General features: G+C 37.3%; 1 protein-coding gene across 1 annotated transcript in view; it reads right to left on the reverse strand.

Moving 5' to 3' along the window:
- LOC140138777 (rap guanine nucleotide exchange factor 1-like) overlaps positions 1 to 22,152 on the reverse strand; it is a 63,932-nt gene that overhangs the window by 22,729 nt on the left and 19,051 nt on the right. Inside the window, 1 exon segment of the mRNA XM_072160545.1 lies at positions 14,842 to 15,033. Within this exon segment, the coding sequence (XP_072016646.1) occupies positions 14,842 to 15,033 (192 nt within the window).

Genomic DNA, 22,152 nt, shown 5'->3' on the forward strand with positions numbered 1-22,152 from the left:
ATCTATTGGAAACCAATGCTGTTACATAATCGCTTTTTACGGTTTTTGCTGAACGCAAATAGCAACCAAGGCAAACTTAGTTTGCACTGCGATTTTTGTAATAATATCGCCCTCTGTTGGCAACATAATACCAAGGGTTGCAGACAGTTTATAGAAGTTTGCTATTCGTCAGTATGTAGTAATCACAGTGGCTATTCCATTTAAAATCCACACTACCCCTGTGGAAGATTTTGGAAATATCGTCCACAGGGGGAGCATGAATTTCAAATGGAATGAACACATTAGGCAGCTCCATTTGAATTTCATACACCTTTTGAGAATGATTCAACCTGAAACTTATCAAGGGTGGGTGAGTCTCAAATAAGAGTTGGTTAATGTGCTTATTCCATTTGAAATGCATACTCCCTCTGTTGGAAGATATTTCCAAAATGTTCCACAAGGGGAGTGTGGATTAAATGGAATAGTACAATTATGCATATCATTAACAAATTTGAGATGACACTAAATTTGCTGAAAAGGAAAAGAAACACTAAGAAAAAGGTGATATCTTTAAAAAAAATTGAAGAAATTTTAGATGTACAGAAGAGGGAAAAGTAAAAAACTGTTAGAAAAAGCAAGTTTAAAGAAGAGCACCGTATAATTATATACATACCCTTGATAAACCCACACCAACTTTAAATATATCTTTGGGTTATAATTTATTGGCAGAAATCCTACATATTTCCATATCAACACTCTACACTAACACCTGATATTAACTGCAAGCTTTTATCAAAGTGATATTTTTACAATTTTTTAAAACCATTTCCAACAGTTTGAACATGTCACATACATACTTTTTGTATGCTATTTGTCACACAACCTCCCACCATATTTGTAATATTTATAGGTTGATAAAACTTAACACAATTACAGGAACAATAAACAACTATTCAGTTATTGAATATAATTTAAACTGACAGCTTATGACATCAGAGTTATAAAGAGATAATTATCAATAATAGTTTAACTTCCTGAATAATTCTATTGGCTAAGGTTTGCTATGACAAGATAACAGGTTTGATTGAATGAGGAAATTGTATGTAATCAAACCTTGCTGTCTGTGTCATTAGTGCCGCCACTAACTGGGGAAAATGAATCTTGAAGAGGCCAAAGTAAGATGAATATTAGACCGGGATATTTTTATGAAACTTGACACTTCAACCATGGACCACCGTCCCCATTTAGCTAAGATGTGTAATTGAATGCATATGAGAGTGCGTCCCCTATTGTTGATATAAAAAAAAAAAGTCCCCGGTTGATATGTTAAGTTAACATCCAAAAAAGTGTAATTTGTGTAAAACGGGGTCAACATCCCCAATTAGGCACAGCAAATGTGCGTGTACATGGTCCGCCTTTGTCGGCAAACACATATAGGGGTGTGTACGTTTGTATTGACTATCAATTGTGGACACACACATTTGCAAAAAAAAATGTGTGGCATGTGGAAACATGGGAACAGCGGATGTCTGTAGACTGCAGATATTAAAAAAATACATTATAAATGATGTCCACAGTTATATGTAGGAGTGTAGGGTAAGGGTTGGTCTGCAATTCGATGAATAAAAATCCATGGTAAGGCAAGTAAAACACAAATGTATATTTGTCCAATGTAAGACAAATAAATACTACTTAAAATACAAAACCTTGACTTTCTATGTTTGGCAGTGGTTGCACATGTGGTTTGTGGGGGAGGGTGTGTTCTTGAATTGGGCGAGTAAGAAGGCTCTTCGGGTTGATATCCATACACTCCCTATGGAAGACATGACCTTAATCTCCCACACACAGGGTGTAGATTTCAAATGGAATCACCCATTCAGGTAACCCCATAGGAAATTCACACTCCCTGTGTGGAACATTAAGGTCATGTCTTCCGTAGTCCATAGGGGGTGTATTTCAACTGGAATAGCCCGATCTTATATTTTTAAATACAGCTGGCAATGGGACTTGGCAAAGCGTGTGTTTCGTGTCTACAATTGATGACATCATTATGATACAAAGGCTATTGTTTCTCAAAACAAAACCACAAAAGACCTTGGCATTGGTGTAACTATTATCTATGCCTATGCGTGGGGGCACGGTGGCGCAGCGGTACAGGCTGTACCTCGCAATCGGAGGGTTGAGAGTTCGAGCCCCGGCGGTGCCATCGTGTTGTGCACTTGGACAAGGCACTTTACCTCACTTGCCTCTCTCTACCCAAGGGTGAAATGGGGAGCTGTTAGGGATATTGTCCATTGAGCGCCGCCCAAAGGTATAAGCATGCCTTGGGCATTGTATGGCAGCTGACATATTCTAACGACGGCGGAATAAATGTAAAGCGCTTTGATACATGTGAAAGGCGCTATATAAATGTCAACATTTATTTATTTATTTTTTATTTATTGTGTTTCGTGTCTACAATTGATGACATCATTATGATACACAGGCTATTGTTAACAAAACCACAAAAGACCTTGGCATTGGTGTAACTATTATCTATGCCTATAACATGACCATGAATATTCAAACGATCACATAATATGTTAAAAGAACAACTCCTTAATAAACTTAATTTCCACACTGGCAGTGACAGCACTAGCCGGGGTATAAGGGAGGGGCATTTTATCAGTCCCGCCCCTCCCCCCCAAAAAAAATATCCTTTTTTTTTAGACAAAACTCAAATTTACCCTCATAGCCAAAACCTTTGCCAGCCCCCTCCCCGAAACATCCTTTTCTTAGACCAAACTTGCACATTTCTGAAATTTACCCTTCCCCCTACTCACTTTACACAAGCCAACAATGAACTTTGCATCCCAATTGCTTCTGGTTTAGTTATAATCCTAATGTAAATTACACCTTAAATCCTAACCCTATCCTAGTTAATTAGAATTCAGTTAAAATTAATTCCCAGAACGGTATTATGTGAACACAAATTTCATCATGATACATGTACCATCAGATTAGTAGACAACAAAATTAATTTCATGGTAGTAATTTTAGACCGAAACCAATCAAGTTATTTGACGAGGCAAAGTGGTGGTTGAATGCGTATACTGTATTGTGCAAAATGTTCGTGATGATTTAATTTTCATGCTTTTCATGGTAAACTTCACAACCGTGAAATTAAAAGCCAGTCAAAATATTTTGGGACACATATGCTTTAATGTGTAGCTTCAAACCATAAATAATAACAAAAACACATCTGTTTGTGGCAGTTAAAATTGCGAAAAATTAATACCATTACAAATATCCCGCTAGACACCACTGTTATGAGAGGTGCACAAGGGAAATACAGTGTGCTCCAAAATTTGACGGCATTTGGAAAATCGTCTACTGCTGATAGCAAAATTTCTAATTATTTAGGTCTCGCTACATATCACGGAATACAAGATCTGCCATCCATATGATACCAAGTATATTGGGCCATTCCATTTAAAAGCCACACTACCCCTGTGGAAGATGTTAGAAATATCTTCCACAGGGGGAGTATGAATTTCAATGGAATGAACACATTAGGCATCTCCATTTGAAACTCACCCTCCCTCTGTGGAATATTCATGTTGAATCTTTATCAGAGGGTGTATGGAATTCAAATGGAACTGCCTAATGTGTCATTCCATTTGAAATTCATACTCCCCCTGTGGAATATATTTCCAAAATCTTCCACACGGGTAGTGTGGATTTTAGGTATAAAGAAAAAAATGTAGCTCAACGATGTTTTAATATCAAAATTAATAAGTGTCAGGTGCAATTTACAGATGTCTCAGTAAATAATGTTTGTAACTAAAATCCTGAAAAGGATCAAAAACCAATATTTTTACATCTTTGCCAATGGATAGGCCTACCTTTCGAACTTTTTTGTAATTGCATGCACGTTTAAGGGCTGGGGTATGAACGTTTGGACAGTATTTATTTTGGGACATCAGAGCACATCAGACATATCGAATTGCATTCTGAATACGAAGAATGTCATTCTGATATCAAATAATTTAGATTTTTTGAAATTCGCAATTTAATACACATTTTATGGCAAATCATTAAAATTGATATTTTTGATATTTAACAGTACTTGAAGTAAACTTTATAAATCTGATGATTTATACTTAAAGTGTATGTAGGTGGGATGAAAAGCCGACGATCAATTGAAAATTTTGACCTTTCAGTATTGAAGATATGGATTTTTTTGCCCAAAACACCAAAAAAAAAATTAGGTCTTTTTGGGAAAAATCCATATCTTCAATATGAAAGGTCAAAATTTTCAATTGACCGTCGGCTTTTCCTCCCTGCTACATACACTTTCAGAATATATCATTAGATTTATATAATTTACTTCGAGGACTGTTATATATCAAAAATTTGAAAAATATCAAATTTTATAATTTGTCATAAAATTTGTATTATATTGTGATTTTCAAAAATGAAAATTATTTGATATCAGAAAGACATGCTTCAGTATTCAGAATGCAATTCGATAGGTCCGAGGTGCTCTCATGTCCCACAAAAAATACTGTCGAAACACAATAAACGCTCATTTTAGATCCCTTAAGACGATAATGTTTGGGCTTCATATCATTGGTCTGTATAAAATAAATATAATAATAAATTTCGGATTTATATAGCGCCTTTTTCCAGATCTTGAATGATTCAAAGCGCTGTAATTTTGCTGCAATGGTGAATCATCACAATCAGATTACATCAACTAGCCCAGTTGCAGCCGAACCCGGCGCAGACCTATCCGCACTTAGATTGTAACATCCACCAAGTTTCTGTGCAGTTCCCCAAATTCCATTGGGTGAAGGAAGTTTTTGATAACCAAACAACTAATCACTGATTTTTTGAAAGCTGGAGGAAACCTGTGAGAGTGAGAGGATAAACCAAATGCACATACAGTCCTTGGGCACGGCCATGGTTTGAACCCAGGACCTCAGTGGTCCAAGGCGAAGGAACTGCCGCTGTACCAACTCGCTCTCCCACAAAGAGTGAGAATTTCAAACACTGTGATAGATATGACATGTGCATACAGTAAACTTCATTTCAAAGTTTTTAATCTTCCTGATGATAAATGCTTCATCACATGGCTATTCCAGTTGAAATCCATACACCCCCTGTGGAAGACATGACCTTATCCTCCCACACAGGGGGGGGGGGGGTGTAGATTTCAAATGGAATCACCCATTCATGTAACCCCATTTGAAATTCACACTCCCTGTGTGGGAGACTAATGTCATGTCTTCATTATAGGGTGTAAGGATTTCAACTGGAATAGCCCAAAGCTTCATCCTTGCTATGCCCTGAACTACATCTAGCTTTGGTTCAATTCAACACACGATGACAAGTGTAAAATGAAGATGGAGAAGAAATTAATCCGGTACTGACTGAGACATAGCACATCCAAGATAGATGTGACACACCATACACTATGGACCACAATGACCTCATCCCAATGGCATAGTTCAATAACCTCAATTAAACACTCGTAGTGCAAAATTTGACCTCAAGTTGCAGAGTATGAGTTTTTGTACCCAAATTTTCTAAGGTCATTCAATGAATGTACAAATGTATTGGGGTTAAGGAACTGTGCCCTGATAGATGAACATGTTGCGGATCCTAGTGATACTTCAACTAGAAAATTACGGGAGGACAAAATATTGAAAACATGTAAGAATGCCTGACTGAGACATAGCACATCCAAGATAGATGTGAAACATCATACTGCAACTAGAAAATTACGGGAGAAAATATTGAAAATATGAAAGAATGCCTGATTGAGACATAGCACATCTATGATCGATGTGACACACGTACTGGAATTAGAAAGTGATGGGAGAGGAGAAAATGATTGAAAATATGAACATATGCCTGTCAGGCCTGTGTATGAATACCATGAGCTCAATGCATGGGAAAAGGACTAGACTGATGGGAGAAAATGAAGATAAATGAAGGATATCTTATGCATGTAACATATGACACATCCCTACTCTCATGTGTGCATCATAATAACATCATAACAGACAAACACACATTTCAGAATGTCTGTGTCACAAGGGTGGTGAGAAAGGTCCTTTTTTATTTTGATCAGGTTCTCATACAAATGTAGGACCAGCAGAAAAACCAAGATAAGGCACTGGACATGAAGGGAACAACTTTTCTATTAAGAACTACCTGCCGATTGGACAAACTGCATAATTGTGTCCAATTTTGAACCAATCAAGGAGGGTATTAATAAGATCATCTGCAAATGCAAGTTTCACCATAAATAGTTTAAAGCCCAGTCGTAATTGGCAATTGAAATGAGCATTTCAAGTTGTCAACCAATCAGAAATGCTGTTAGATGACCAATAGTGTCCATGGGGTTAAATGTCCTGGATAGAGAAAGTATTTATACAATTATTGCTTTAAACCATTCCTGTAAGCTCACTCTTCAAAGACTTCATTGCTACATGCCACTGTGCCCTAGAGCTTACAAGTAGTTTTGCTGAAGACATTTGGGGGGGGGGGGGGGGGGGGGAGGGGGCAAGGGGGGGGGGGGAGGGAGGAAGCCAACCTCTTCGGGTTTCGGGAAACTGCTGTATACCAAATGATTAAAAATCGTTTTTTCCTAATGTGTACGCACTTTTCTTCCTTCGATGAAGATTAAAATTGCTTCGTTCAACAAAGCTAAAAAGAAAACAAAGCTAAAAACGAAGGAATACTTTGTTCGACGAAGCTAATTTTGTAATGTGTACGCTCACTTCGTTCGACGAAGGAAATTGATCATGTGACAAGTGACCTTCGCCGGCTTTAATAATAGCCGGGCATTAATAGCTTCGTTTGAGCTTCGTTAATTTGCATGCAATGTGTACAGTGCAATGTCTTTGTTCGATCTTCGTTCAGCGTAATGTGTACGCATGCTTAATTAGTTAATTAAGATTAACTTATCTTAGTCGAATGAAGAAATTTTCTAATGTGAACAGGGTCTAAGACCACCTCTAAAGGTCCCCTTTTCTCATGTCAAACTTGAATGCTTGGGATGTGACATAGGGCTGTTTGAATGCAACTTATACAAATAGCAGACCTATTAGGGTCCCCTTGAATCAGGTCACTGGCAAAACTTGAATGTGAGACTAATGTTACACTATAGTGCTTAATGTTAAATCAACGATCACATTACTTTATATAAATAGTCAACCTATTATGGTCCCCTTAAGGGTAGACGAGGTATTGTTGGTCGAAGCAACCTAAAAACTGATTTTCATTATCTAGATCAATATATTATTGAAAAACAACACCTTGATGTTTTGCAAAAGTTCATTCTACAAATCGTATACTTTGCAAACTTGCTTAATTTATTGTTGTAAACGAGTTATGTACGTTTTACAAAAGTGTTGTTGTTTCAGCCCTCTTTACAACGTAACTAAAGAACCGCAGCACCTATAAAAGTATATCTGTGATATTTTTATTCTTCTACACACTCGCTATAAATTGAGCAATGCACTTTTTGCCAAAGCTCACTACCATTCGTAAGATGCTGTGAACTACCAAATCACAATAGTTTAAAATAATTAATAACCTTAAATCAGGTCAAACCAGGCACGTAGCAAGGGGACAAAAAGTGGGGCGCAAAAGTTATGCAAAGTTGCAATAAAGTTCAAAACAGTGCAAAAAATGCACAAAGTGCCAAAAAGTGGGGCGCCCATGGGCTTGCGACGCGCCTGGGTCAAACAAAACTCTTGCAAGATCTTCCCTAGCTGTAACTTGAACAAACAAAACTGCAAATTTGTAAGAAGCTTTTGTAATCTAAGCTGAGTGTTCTCAAATGCAATGCAACAAATGTACTTCATATTGAAATTTCTTTTTGATAAATATCTTCTCTAGCTGTGAATTGACTCAATTGAACGATAAAAAACCTGAAAATATTTTTAGAAACTTAGCATGGAGTGTTCTGTAAATGTGTTCGGCATATCATATCAAACCTATTAGGGTCCCCTTAAATTGGGTCAACATATCTCACTCTGCAACTTATCTCACTCTGTGAATAGGTACAATGTACTTCAAATTGAAGCTCAAGCTAGCCTAGTACAGACTGCTGAATATAAACAGTGTTGCCATACCCATGAATTGGAAGCCCAACTGGGTGACTTTGAACAGTAACTTCAAATTGAAGCTCTGAAGAGCCCTACAGGCTCAAATTGACCTCCAAAATTGAATTCTGATAATATTTTGGGTGGATTTTTGCTGATTTAGCCTGTGAAATGGGCCGATACTTTTTGGCAATCACGAATGTACAAGATGAGTGAGAATATGTGGAAAGATTAGATGGTTAACAAACGAGACTATGATATCTCACAATAACACACAAATCAGGACACAGTTCCTTAACTCAAATATACTTGTACATCCATAAAATGACCTCTGGGTACATAAACTCATACCCAAAACTTGAGGTCAATGTTTAAGCTATGATTGTCAAATGGAGGTTATGAACGATGTAAATGGAGATGACATTATTTTGGCGTCAGTCTTGTCATGCTTGTATTTGTCTGTATCAGAGGCCATCATGGTTGAGATATGTTAGACAGCACACCACCAACGAAGTAATCAAACGGAATTCCCTATTCCAAGCCAAATATGATATACCACTCAAAGTGGTGCCAATGCCATGTATTTTAATTTTTCATGGGTGGTGTGATATTGAACACGTTGGATATGTATTATAATTTACAGAAACAAAACCACCAGGACTGGTGTTATATTTGTCACAATTTAAAATTTTGCCCGTATTGTTTAATAGAGCCCCATTTTCATGGTTCCGATTTAAATAGTAGGCCTAATACTTTGCATCACCTTAGTACATACATCGAATGTATTATTTTCTTCGTAAGTGGTGTGCGGTTAAAAAGTATGCCTTTGAAACACTTATATAGAACATGGAATACATCTAGAATGCTTGTCTACAAGATATGCAATTTGATGGCTGCTTATAAGCAAACTCTGATATTCAGTTGCGATCATACAGTCACTATGGACCACAATGGCCTCATCCTAATGGCATAGTCCAATAACCTCAATTACATAATCATAGTGCAAATTTGACTTCAAGTTGCAGAGTATGAGTTTTTGTACCCAAATCTTCAAAGGTCATTCAATGAATGTACAAATGTATTGGGGTTAAAGAACTGTGCCCTGATGGGTGAGCATGTTGTGGATCCTGAGTAGTCCAACATTGTTTCATTACGATATTCCATTTAAAATCCACACTACCCCTGTGGAAGATTTTTGAAATATCTTCCACAGGGGGAAAATTTCATACTTCCTCTGGAAAAGATTCAAACTGGCATGAAAAGTGACCACCACAGTTCCCCTGAATGCCCCCCCCCCCCCCCTTGTACACGCCACTGGCCATTGCAACTGAAATCCACACACCCTCTATGGAAGACATAGCTTTAATCTCCCACACAGGGAGTGTGAATTTCAAATTGGGTTACCGGAATGGGTGATTCAATTTGAAGTCTACACCCCCTGTGTGGGAGATTTAAGGTCATGTCTTCCATAAGGGGTATATGCATTCACACTGCAATAGTCCAATTTACTTATAGCAGCTTTTGGAGTTTGCTATTTTTATCAAACTCATATTAGAAAGTAAAATGGAGCAAGTTTGTAACCCGCCATTATTTAGGCGTCAACTAAACATGTAACACAGCCCTGGGTAGAACTGAAGATTCAGACACACTTTGCTTATTGCTCTGTATGTATTGTACTGTGTTCCAGTATAGCTCTAGATAATACTCCCACCGACAGACAAATGCAATAGCGCTACATGTACTCATTTTTTTTTCATTTAAATATTATTCTGTTTTGCTAGATGCACAGCAGCTGAAAGGAGTATCCCATCATGCTTTGCAGGACCATAATAATACTGCACTTGCCATAGAAAATGTACACAAAATCCCTCACTTCCGACTTCCAATTACTCACTTAAATTAGGGGTGCTTAGAATATTCAGCTAATAAAACCGTCTGGCTTTTTCAAATCGATTGATGTTGTTATTGCTCCATCTGCTTGGAGCGGGAATCCCGGCCGGATGTTATTGTTTACCGGAAGTACTCCTGTCAGCAGAAAAACGTAAGTTTTTCCTTTGGTCTTGACGAAGAACTTTTATTAGCTGCTTAATCAACAGTCATGCTTAGAATATTGTTTGAAAAAATATGTCCCCTAAAGTATAGTGAAACTATCCATAGCTCTCAACATCTTTAGAAGCGGTCCTAACTAATTTGTTGTATACATTATGCAGCAAGGAGATACACTGCAATGCATGATGGGATACTCCCTCCAGCTGCTGTGTGCTAGATGTGACATAGCACGACACTGGGAGGAATAGAAGTTGTTCCATATTGTTGGATTTCTAAAATGTGGACATTTTTTGGGAAAAAATATTGCTTGCATGTAACAATTGGAATTAATTCTCCCAATTTGTACATCATAAATTTTCATGATTTGGGGTTTCTAGGGGGGGAGGAGTTCTGATGGGAGGCATGGGGTACTTCCACTGCAAAATATAGACCTTTTGGTATATAGGAAGGAGGCATATGGCTCAGTGGGCCCTAGGTGGGTGAAACAAGAAAAGTGTGTATATCAAATGCAGTCACTTTCCCCTAATTTCTCAACTTCATGGCCCTGTTTATAATTGAAATTTGTTTGATGGGACTCGGCCATTGTAGGCCTATGATGACCTATCATTTGCACTTTGCCCATGTATTGTGTAAAAGATTGGAAGTAGTTGACTTCCTTTTTCTAGAATCACTATTGGTAACGTTTGTTGATTTACATACATATCAGATACTGTTGAAGACAAGCGTTTGAATGTTTGGTTTAAAAATAATTATACCATAGTATCTGTAATAAATTCCCCCTCCTGTGATTTGTCAATGGAAAACAGTAGTGCAGCCAAGGGGGGAGGGAGGGGAAAGGGGGCACCTGCCCCCTGTGAGAAGTCTTGCCCTGATCTTTCCCAAAACAGATTGAGCACCAGTTAGTACCCATACAAGCATGGCAAAACTAGCACTTGTTCAGTGCCTAGTATATGGGACCATGACAACCCCTCCCTGACATTACAAAATCCACCAGTCCTATGCTGGCGCACCCCCCCCCCTTGAGGAACTAGATCCAGTTCTAGGCAAAACAAGACACTTTGCCCAAATGGGGATACGCCATCACCGTCAAATGGGAATCTGTGAATATGTCCGGGGAATATGTACCCCCAGATGACCAAGCTAGTCTCATATATATATGCAGTTTCACATGCATACACCAATGTATGAAAACAAAAACATTGGTAACCCATAATAATACTTGAATAATATGAAATACAGGATATCATCAATAAAAACTAAAACATGATATTTCATACACGGTGTTGGATAGCAAGGTTGAGACATGACAATGCAGTTGGTGATACTCTAAGGATTATCATAAATAAAACTAAAAAATATGATATTTCAATGTTTATGCAGGAATGTTTAAACATGACAATGCAGGATAATAAAAATAAAAAACTAATGATATTTTAATTCTAACACAGGAAAGTTGTAACATGACAATGCACTTGGCAATGATCAGTCTATGGGCTATTCCAGATGATATCCATACACCCCCTGTGTAAGACATGACCTTAATCTTCCACACAGGGGATGTGAATGGGTACACCAAATGAGTGACACCATTTGAATACCCCTGTGTATGAGATTAAGGTCATGTCTTCCATAGTGGGTGTATGGATTTCAACTGGAATAGTCCAATGTTGCATGCAGGCATTCAAAAGAGTTATCATCAAATCATATTTTCATTTCATGATTCAGATATATACATTGTGGTTTAGATATTGAAATAAAATCCTATATTTAAGTCAAGATGCCCCAAATGCTGTAAGTAATATCTTACCTGTAAATGCTGAATATTACTTGATGTCAAGTTGTTAATTCATGAAATAGTTTTATCCATTTGAATGCATATACTTTTTGGAATATGCATTGTCAGAGTAACACAAGTATGATTTAAAGGAGGATTTTGTGATCCTAGCATCCTCTTTTTATGACATTTTTTTTTTGTTATCCACGAAAAAAGCTTATTTCCAAAATTTCAGTTGATTCCGATTTTGCGTTTGCGAGTTATGCATGATTTTTTGTGTATTACACTGCTCCATAGACAATGTGTTGTAAATTCAAATTTGGCGATATTTTTGATAAACGAATTAATCTGCAAGAAATATTTGGTACATAAACATTATGTAGCCAGAGGTATCCAGTGGTGTAAAAATCGCAACTTTTTTGGGGAAAAGTGGAAGATGAGGCTGTGGATCACAAAATGCCCCTTTAATAGTTGTCTTTTATCCACTTTTCCATTTAATGGGCTATATTGAAGTGAATTTAGTGCTAATTATTAGCATTTAATGACAATATTGTTCACTTGTTCAATGCATAAATATTTAATCCAAGCAGACAGCTGATGTCGATGAAATGAAATTAAAAAAAATTTATCGGGCTAAGACTCGCTAATTTGTAAGAAGCTTTCTGTTAATGATGATTGCAATTTCTTAAACACTCACCTTCCAAATAAGAAATTCCAACCACCATTAACATTTTACACAAATCAGTTATAATTTCACATCCTGACATAATGTTAAATAATTTACACAAAGTTCACTTCATGCATAGCGCGATCACACCCATCACCCCCTGACAGTTAAACGACCTACAATTAGTACAGTTTAATTAGTAAATCACCTCAGGTATACCTCATCAGTGTCATCATCGCTTGACTCGCTTGATTGATTGTACTAATCAAGCGATCGTCTAAGCGTGACTATAACTATATATTTGACGGCCATGTAGACAGCCAAGCATCTTTTCCAGTGATAAACCACATTTGAGTCTGGAGATGTTCTTTGCATCAATTAGCGGCACAAGCTGGCAATTTGGGGTTGGGGTAAAGCCAAAGATGACTTCCCACAATGCATTTCTCCCATTTCAATTGTCTGTACTGATTTGCTATCTAGTGCAGCATGGGTAGATCGTGACAAAAAGTACCTCAATGAACAGAGCACATCCAGATCTTATTTCTTGACAATGACCCACATTTTATGATGTTTAGCCAGTCTATTCTAAAATGAAAACAAAGGAGCATGTATAAAGTAATGGGAGCATCATTTGATAAAACAAGGGGATGTATCATAATGCGAAGGATTCTGGGAAGGGTAGGATATTTTCTTTGGGGTCAAGCAAAGATCTTGACAAACCTGCACATAATTTTCTGAGTCAGAGTGAAATTTCAAACAAGTACATGACTTAACCCCCTGAGCACTACCTGCTGATCTAACATTGCCTCTGATTGGTCAATTATATGATATTTTCATTTTAATCACCAATCAGAATGGAGTTTTGCAAATAATTCATCCCAATTTTTTTGCGTGGCAAAATTATTCTAACAATGTTGCTGATTGGTCCAATTGATAATGAAAACTTCTTTTTGGCCAATCAGCAGGTAGTTCTCATGGGATTAATTGTCTTCTCAATCAATAGCCAAAATGTGCATCTTTTCAATGCAGCAGTTCATTTACCATTAGCTCAAAACGGGCTATTTCAGTTGAAATCCTTACACCCCCTATGGAAGATATACCCTTAATCTTCCACACAAGGAGTCGTCTGAATTTCAAATGGAGTTACCTGAATGGGTAACTTCATTTGAAATCTCTACTCCCTGTGTGAGAGATTAAAGGCATGCCTTCCAATAGGAGGTATTTAGGATTTCAACTGCAATAGCCCAACATGATTGAAGTTGTGGAATATTAATTTTGGTACCCGACATATCCTCATCCTCATTGCATAATTATTATTGATGTTCTTATCAAAACGAAGAAAACCAAAATAGTCACAGGCATAAAGCAAACTGCTTCATGAATGTTCTCACAGAATTACCATCTCGATATTCTAGATTATGCAGTCAGTGACTAGCTTCATTGGCAGCCCACCCATCAACACATGAATATTATTTCCTCGCTGCCTTTTTTTGAATTTGCCAAGTGTCTGCAGGTGTTACACGTACTAACCACATTTTGCGGGATGATAAATTATGTTTTTCACCATTATTGCTGACAAGATTTTACACAATTTGCCCCCTCCCCCACCTCAAAGGGTGACAGAGGTGGTGTACTGTGACTACTATCACTAACCATAGACTCTGAATACATTCCTCCCCCACTCTCACTATGGACCACAATGGCCTCATCCCAATGGCATAGTCCAAATAACCGCAATTGAACAATCATAGTGCAAAATTTGACCTCAAGTTGCAGAGTATGAGTTTTTGTACCCACATTTTTAAAGGTCATTCAATGAATGTACATATGCATTGGGATTAAAGAACTGTGCACTATTAGATGAGAATGTTTTGGATCCTAGTGTCTATCCCACAGGTGGTACTGATTGTCAATCACCGGATGAAATTTGCATGACTTTTCACAAGGCTTGGTACTTTATACCCCGCCAAATTAACACTCTGTATTGGTAGGGGTGGTTTAGGAGAGGCACTATCCCACAACCCTCCACAACTCCCTCACCCCACCCAAAGGGATGGTTCTGATACTGTGGTATGGTAAATCACTAACAATTTTGCTCAACTTTTCACAAGGCTTGGTACTTTATACCCTGTGTATTGGTAAGAGTTACTAAGGAGATGCGCTACCCACCACCTTACACCCCTCCCTCACCCCACCCCAGGGATAGCTCTGGTACTGTGGTGTGGTAAATCACTGGAAGTTCTGCTTGACTATTCGCAAAGCTCAATACTTACTCTTGACTAAACTGTGCAATCAACACTCTCTGTATCGGTAGGGGTGGCTTAGGAGGGGCGCTATAATCGCCGCCACCCTCCGACCCGCTGCCGTGCGAATCACCACTGGACGACCACGGATAAATCGGGGTTCTCTGGAGAATTTCTTGTTCACGAGGACTGAGAGGGCGCTCTTCAAACACCAGTGATGGACTGGAAGGGTGATTAAATATAGAGATAGGAAGATGCAGGATGATTTAAATACATGCTATGATGTGACCCAAATCAAGCGAAAATATGGTTTTTAATTTTATCATTAATATTAATTTTTTTAAATTTTTTTTTTAAAATTTTTCTTTAAAATTTTTTTTTTAAATTCTGATTTTATTCATTTGAGTATCTAACTGTGGTATCGAAATCAAATTGTTAATAGTAAAATTGTGAATCCACAAAATTTGTAGAATTTGTAAGATATATTTTGCTTGATTGAACCACATCAAAACAAAAGAAAAATAATGATGATCAATGAGGATGTATTCTACGATAAAAGTCAATCTCCTTCCCCACTGTGCAAATATGATGTGTTTCCTTGGTACCGATACAGACTTGTTTTCCAGAATACTGCTTATGTACTGGGCGTGTCAACACGGGCGTGTCACATCTTGGAAATGAAGGCAATTTAAGACTAATTTGATTGGCACAGTGCGCCATATACAACAAGTCTTTTTCTTATTTATCGTTAATTTGCACTACCCTCATCAACCCAACACCCTTCACCTTTTTATACTGTGATTATACCGAGTTCCATATCTGCCCATTTGTGCTAACTTCTGCACCCATCTATAGTGTGCACATAAGCTATTCCCGTTGAAATCCATAACCCCTACGGAAGACATAATTCACATTTGGTGTATTAGATTAATGTCATGTCTTCCATAGTGGGTGTATGGATTTCAACTGGAATATATCGTAGCCCCAATGCAGTGTGATGGTTAAAGATTGACTTTTAAAAATAATCTACAATAATATTCTAGAGATACAAACCAAAATATTTGTTCAACTTCACTTGGAGTTCATTTCTTAAATGTCGCAGACTTTGTTTGCCAAGTCAGGATACAGGCTATATCAAAATGATTGGTACCCATCAGTTTTGATGGTTATTGAAAACCCTGCTTCTTCCAAATGCAACATGGTCTTCTTGAAATTACCATAATGACCATATGTGACCCCTCAGCACAACTGAGCCCTGAAGTCGCCAATCATCATTTTTGAAATTAGCTTTAAAATGATGTATATCATGTCTATAGTACTTGACATTTAAGTAGTGAAAAATCAATAAAACAGTCAATAAATCCTTTGTTTCCTATTGTTTATTGTTCAGTTGTGGAGGATGGTCCCATATATGGATGTGGATTATGTGGATCCTATGTTGCATTTTGATGTAGTAATCTCTTCCATACCAATAAGAACTGATGGGTACCAATCATTTTGATACAGCCTGTACAATGTCAGAAGTAGGAATTTGAAGATTCTCAAGTCAAGTTGAACAATGTATAGGATAAGCTTCAAAGCATTACTAACATAAAACAAAACTTGAATACCATAAGGTCGTAACTGCTATGTTACCCCCATGAGAACTACCTGCTGATTGGCCAAAAAGAAGTTTTCATTATCAATTGGCCCAATCAGCAACATTGTTAGAATAATTTCACCACACAAAAAAATGGGGTGAATTATTTGGAAAGCTCCATTCTGATTGGTGATTAAAGTGAAATTGTCATGTAATTGACCAATCAGAGGCAATGTTAGATCGGCAGGTAGTGCTCAGGGGGTTTAATACAATGCAGTTACAACCTTCTTGTATTAAAACAAAAAGACAAAGAAACACGTCAGCATTTTTTATATTTTGCCAAAATAATCTTGACCCAGTTGGTTTTCTCAGTAAGGCTGAAGCCTTATAATGCTATAATATAGTTTCACAAATAGCAGTGCTTTGAAGGTTATTCAAGATATATTTAAATATTGTCAAATTATTATGAATCCTTAGTTGAGGCAAAATTATTGAACATTAATTATTTGTTCACTTGATAAATTGGGTGCCAAAATGTATAATTTCTCCACATCGAGGATTGGGGGCAAGAAAGGCCTATCTCCAGTAGCTGCCCTATAGACAATTTGATAATTTCTGTGTTCTACACATATGACACCTGGCAGCTATTGCAGATAGGCCTTTCTAACTCTAAACCCCCAACATAAACTTTATGCCCCGACTGAGTTGGATTCATTGTTTTGACAAAATTTTAATATTATTATTCAAACAAAATGCATTTTAGGATTAAAAAACACAAATTACAAATCAGTTATCAAAATGCACAACAAAATCAGGATTAATTCAATTCAAATGCACATTCCAAAACGACAAAATGCAAAATGTTGGAAAAGTAAACATAAATATGTTGAAAAACAAAGTAACATGGGATGTCAAGTGTATATCAGTCCTAATGAAAAGTATGAAACGGCCCTAAAAGAAAACTAAGAAGTGAAAACTATCCCCAGATACAGGTTGAAGGTAAAAAAGAATCTGTAATATTATTTCTAAATGAAAATGAATCATGTTGTGTTTGGAAGTAAGGAAGCCAAAATGGCTGCATAATTTTTCTGGTGAAAATGGTCTCGTATATAAATTGGAGGGATGAGATGGAGAATGATGATCAATTGAGAAAAAGCTTAGAAATAGCCCTGTTCGCAAACTGCGATGCCCCTCGAATAGTGAGCGAAGCGACCAGCGAGAATAGTCCTGTTTGCAAACCGTGATGCTCCTTGAATATTTTAGATCATCATAGACCTATCAGATAGTGGAATATCTTAAATCGACATAGGTGACAGTCCAGCATAGAGCTTACAAGTGCTAGAGATACCTAAGAGCTTGTAATGATCATAGGTATTGGAGGACCTCCAATGGGCTATTCCATTTAAAATCCACACTACCCCTGTGGAAGATTTTGGAAATATCTGCCACATGGGGAGTATGAATTCTAAATGGAATGAGCACATTAGGCAGCTCCGTTTAAATTCCATACACCCTCTGAGAAAGATTCAACCTGAATCTTCCACTGAGGGAGTGTGAGTTACAAATGGAGCTGCTAATGTGTCATTCAATTTGAAATTCTTACTCCCCCTGTGAAAGATATTTCCAAAATCTTCCACAGGGGTAGTGTGGATTTTAAATGGAATAGCCCAATACGTATGTAATGATTGAAAATCTTCACACCCAATTTCAGTTTACATTTTTCTCTTGGTGGGGCATTTTTGCAAGAAACAAAGTCCTTGGTGATTCCATTCCGCTAATCATACCACAACCCTCCCCTGCCACAGTGCAAACAAAAGGTTTAGGTATTACAAAATTCTGTAATGTATTACCTTATTTGTTCCATTAACCCGCCCAGGGCACTTTACAAAGTCATTTTGGGTGGGCGCTTACTTTTTACATTGTCTAAGCCGACAATATGTGACACGATATAGTCCATGGAGGCCAAAGGCTGCAAATTTGAAATTGAGATAAAGGCAAAATATGGAGTAAAAAACAATAAAATACAGAAGAAAACACACATCACAAAACTTTGTAACTTTAGAACCAAGTATGCTAAACATTCAGCGTTTTAGATATGATAGGCTTTTGTTTGTATAAGGTGATAATTATAGGAACTCAATTTTCAAAAATGCTTCCTTTGGCCTCTATGGACCAGATTGTGTCACATATATAAAAACACACACAAAATATTCATCCATCATCAGTGTGTTCAATATTTCAGACCATGATTCAGATTTGCATCACGGCAGTTACTAAGTTAATAACTAATATCACAGTTTGCTTGTTGTAAAGTCACTGGGTGGGCGCTTATTGGGCATGGGCGATTAATGGAGCAAATACGTTATATATTTATGTAAAAATTATATAAAATTATGTAAATAATATTAGAACACACTAGTCAGATTCTAAAAGAGGAAACAACTTCCAGATGGCATCAAAAGGAAGGAAAGTCTGATGACCAATGATTAAATTAATTAATTGGGTTAATTAATTATGTTAATCAATTAGACCTTAAAAGAGTAAAATTAAAATAAAGCAACAACAAGCTGAGTCCCGATGTCATAGCACCATGATATTCATGTCAGTAATTATTGAAAGGAATGGTAGTTAAACCCCCTGAGCACTACCTGCCGATCTACCATTGCCTCTGATTGGCCAATTACATGATATCTTCACTTTAATTACCAATCAGAATGGACCTTTGCAAATAATTCACCGCAATTTTTTTTTGTGGTGAAATTATTCTAACAATGTTGCCAATTGGTCCAATTGATAATGACAACTTCTTTTTGGCCAATCGGCAGGTAGTTCTCATAGGGTTAAAAAGCGGGATTCATGGATTTCTTGGTTCTCACAGCACACCTAAACTTATTTGCTACAACATTTTGGCTAAAACTGAGCAACAGCCACATTTCCAAACTTTTGGGTCGTCAGCTTTCATTAATTTTTTTCCCAATTTACAGGTGCAGCTGATTTCAACATCTCTTCTAAAGAATTGCCAATCACTCCTCATAAACTTACTACTATATATACTCCAGGCGGGTGTCGACTGCAGACGACAAGTTTCAGAATTTCAGAATAATTTCAGAATTGTACATTTTCATGAATATATTTGGAATCAGCATGCAAAATGTATTAAAATGAGTACAAAGAAGCCTAGTCTTGGTTCAGTGGTTCTTGAGAGGCTCTTGATATTTTGAGAAAATAGATATCTCAAAACTCTTGCTACCTTCCTTCAAATTCAACAGTTAAATATCATAAACTTCTGAGATAACGAAAAAATTAAGCGTGTCCCCAGTAACAAGTTTGCTACTATTTTTAACCAAATTTACCTAGTCCTTCTGCTCAGTGTCAAGACAGTGACCGGCACAAAAAGTGACCAGTCACTGTGGTCATCTAGATTCCTTGGATTTCCTTATTTATCATCTCATCCAAAACGAAGAGGGTATTATATAAGAATTATCTTGATGAGTCCAATTTTTCCCCTAGATCTTGTCAAATATCCTCTTTGGTCTATAATATAACTTCCTCTCTTTTATCCATTAAGGGGGTACTACACCCCTGCCCAATTTTGTGCCTATTTTTGCATTTTTCTCAAAAATTATAGAGCATTGATGACAAGTAAGATATGTATATTATAGGGGCAAAGGACTACAATTTCTGCACTGGAAATTTTATTTCAGCACAGACAACAGTTGTGGAGTTACAGTCAAAAATGAGGGAAAACCAATATTTGATCAATAAATCAATAACTACTTGCCTCGAGTTCCTGAATTTTCAATGCTGTAGTTGTAGTCCTTGCCCCTATAATATACATATCTTACTTGTAACCAATGCGCTATAATTTTTGAGAAAAATGCAAAAATAGGCACAAAATTGGCCAGGGGTGTAGTACCCCCTTAAAGAACTCATATTGACATACATCTATATAGAGTATCTGGATAAAACATCTAGCACTTTCCACACAGATTTTTTCAGCTGGCAACTTCTCATAATTTGTAATCTGCAAAATAACACCCCAGCCCTGACTAACTTAAATTTTATTAATTTTCAATCTACAAGAATTGCCCCTGAGCCCCAACTAACTTTGTTAAATTGCAACTCACAAATTTCTGGGAAGCAATACAAGTAATTCCCTCCCCTCAGTTACAACTGGGGCCCTGAATTGCTGGTGCAATTAGTTATACCTGCGTTCATGTCCTCAGATTTCTCCATACCCATGACTCCTGGGTACTTATGACTAGCCCTACTAGTATAGGGCCTTTTGACTGTGGTGATCCAAAACCATGCTATATCATAAAACCTGGCTATGTCCAGAGAGCTGCTGCCAGCACAGATTATACTGCCAGTGACTGCTAGCTAATTCTCGGGGACAGCGGTTAGTGGGTTGTGAGCTGTCACTGGGGTTTTAGCAGTTCTCAGTATATAGCATGGTGTAGCATATGTGTAATAAAAAAAAGGGCCCTGTGGTAGGGCTAACTTATGACTGGATGTGCCATAACCTAAACTTTATACCATTCTACCAGGCACAGTCAGGATTTAATGGGGGGGGAGGTGGATTTTGAAAAACTGGACCTTTTCCCCAATAAGTGGACCTTTCCCAAAAAATTTTTTTGACCAAGAAAGCATAAAGGACAAACTTTTTCCACTCACTATGCTTGCAAATGGGGAAATTTTGACTTTTTTTAGACCAAAAAAACAAAAATAAATTTTCACCTGCAACGCTTGCAAAAGTGGACCTTTTGGGCCTTTGAAGACTTAGGGGGCAGCAGCCCCCCCCCCCCCCCTTTACGCCTTGTAATCTGCCCTTTCAAGTTGCTCTGTTCCATTCTTTCAAAATATTGTACAGTTAAACAGCATAAATGTTTGCAAACACATTATTCTTTGGAGGATTTCTAATAATAACGTTCATGTTTATAAATTGTCAACAAATACAAACTAACTTTGTTGATAGCATAAACCTACTGCTACATAATGTCGACTAATATAATGTCATTAATCCTCATCTAATAACGACAGCTGGCATTAGGGGATTCAAATGGCTTCCTGTCTAGCTGAACGAGGGCTTAGGTGAACTTAGGCTAGCCAAAATATTGGCTATAGGGTACTGCTGGTAATATTAGCATTGGCTGGGGGTGGGGGGGAATAGTGTTAACGAAGATCCACAACATGCTCATCTATCAGGGCACAGTTCTTTAACCCTTATACATTTGTACATTCATTGAACAACCTTTGAAAATTCGAGTACAAAAACTCATACTCTGCAACATGAGGTCAAATTTTGCACCCTGATTGTTTAATTGAAGTTATTGAACTATGCCATTGGGATGAGGCCATTGTGGTCCATAGTGAGGATACTGCTGCTAATATTAGCATTCGCTGGGGGGATAGTGTTGCACAGTTTAATATGCCACGGTCACAGCTTGATTGACATATCTACTAATGATCAAAGGACGGGTCGCAGACTGCAGAATTTGGCAGCTGTTGTGGCCTTGCATTCAATAGCATGCATTGAATTGTGTAGGTTTTATATTAAACAAATGTTGGGGTACTATAAGGTAATGAAGATAATTGTAGCGCTCGTTATTTTAAGGCTACAAGTTATTTTATTACAACTCCTTGGAATGGGTTCAAATGTGTGTTTTGTCATTGTTTATGCAACTGTCAAAGCTTTAAGAGGTTCCTAACTTCCTAAGGCCTACTTGGAGCAGAGCCTATATAAGGATATGGGTAACTTTTAA

This window comes from Amphiura filiformis, chromosome 18 (genome assembly GCF_039555335.1).
Source record: "Amphiura filiformis chromosome 18, Afil_fr2py, whole genome shotgun sequence".
In the NCBI taxonomy this organism is placed as follows: domain Eukaryota; kingdom Metazoa; phylum Echinodermata; class Ophiuroidea; order Amphilepidida; family Amphiuridae; genus Amphiura; species Amphiura filiformis.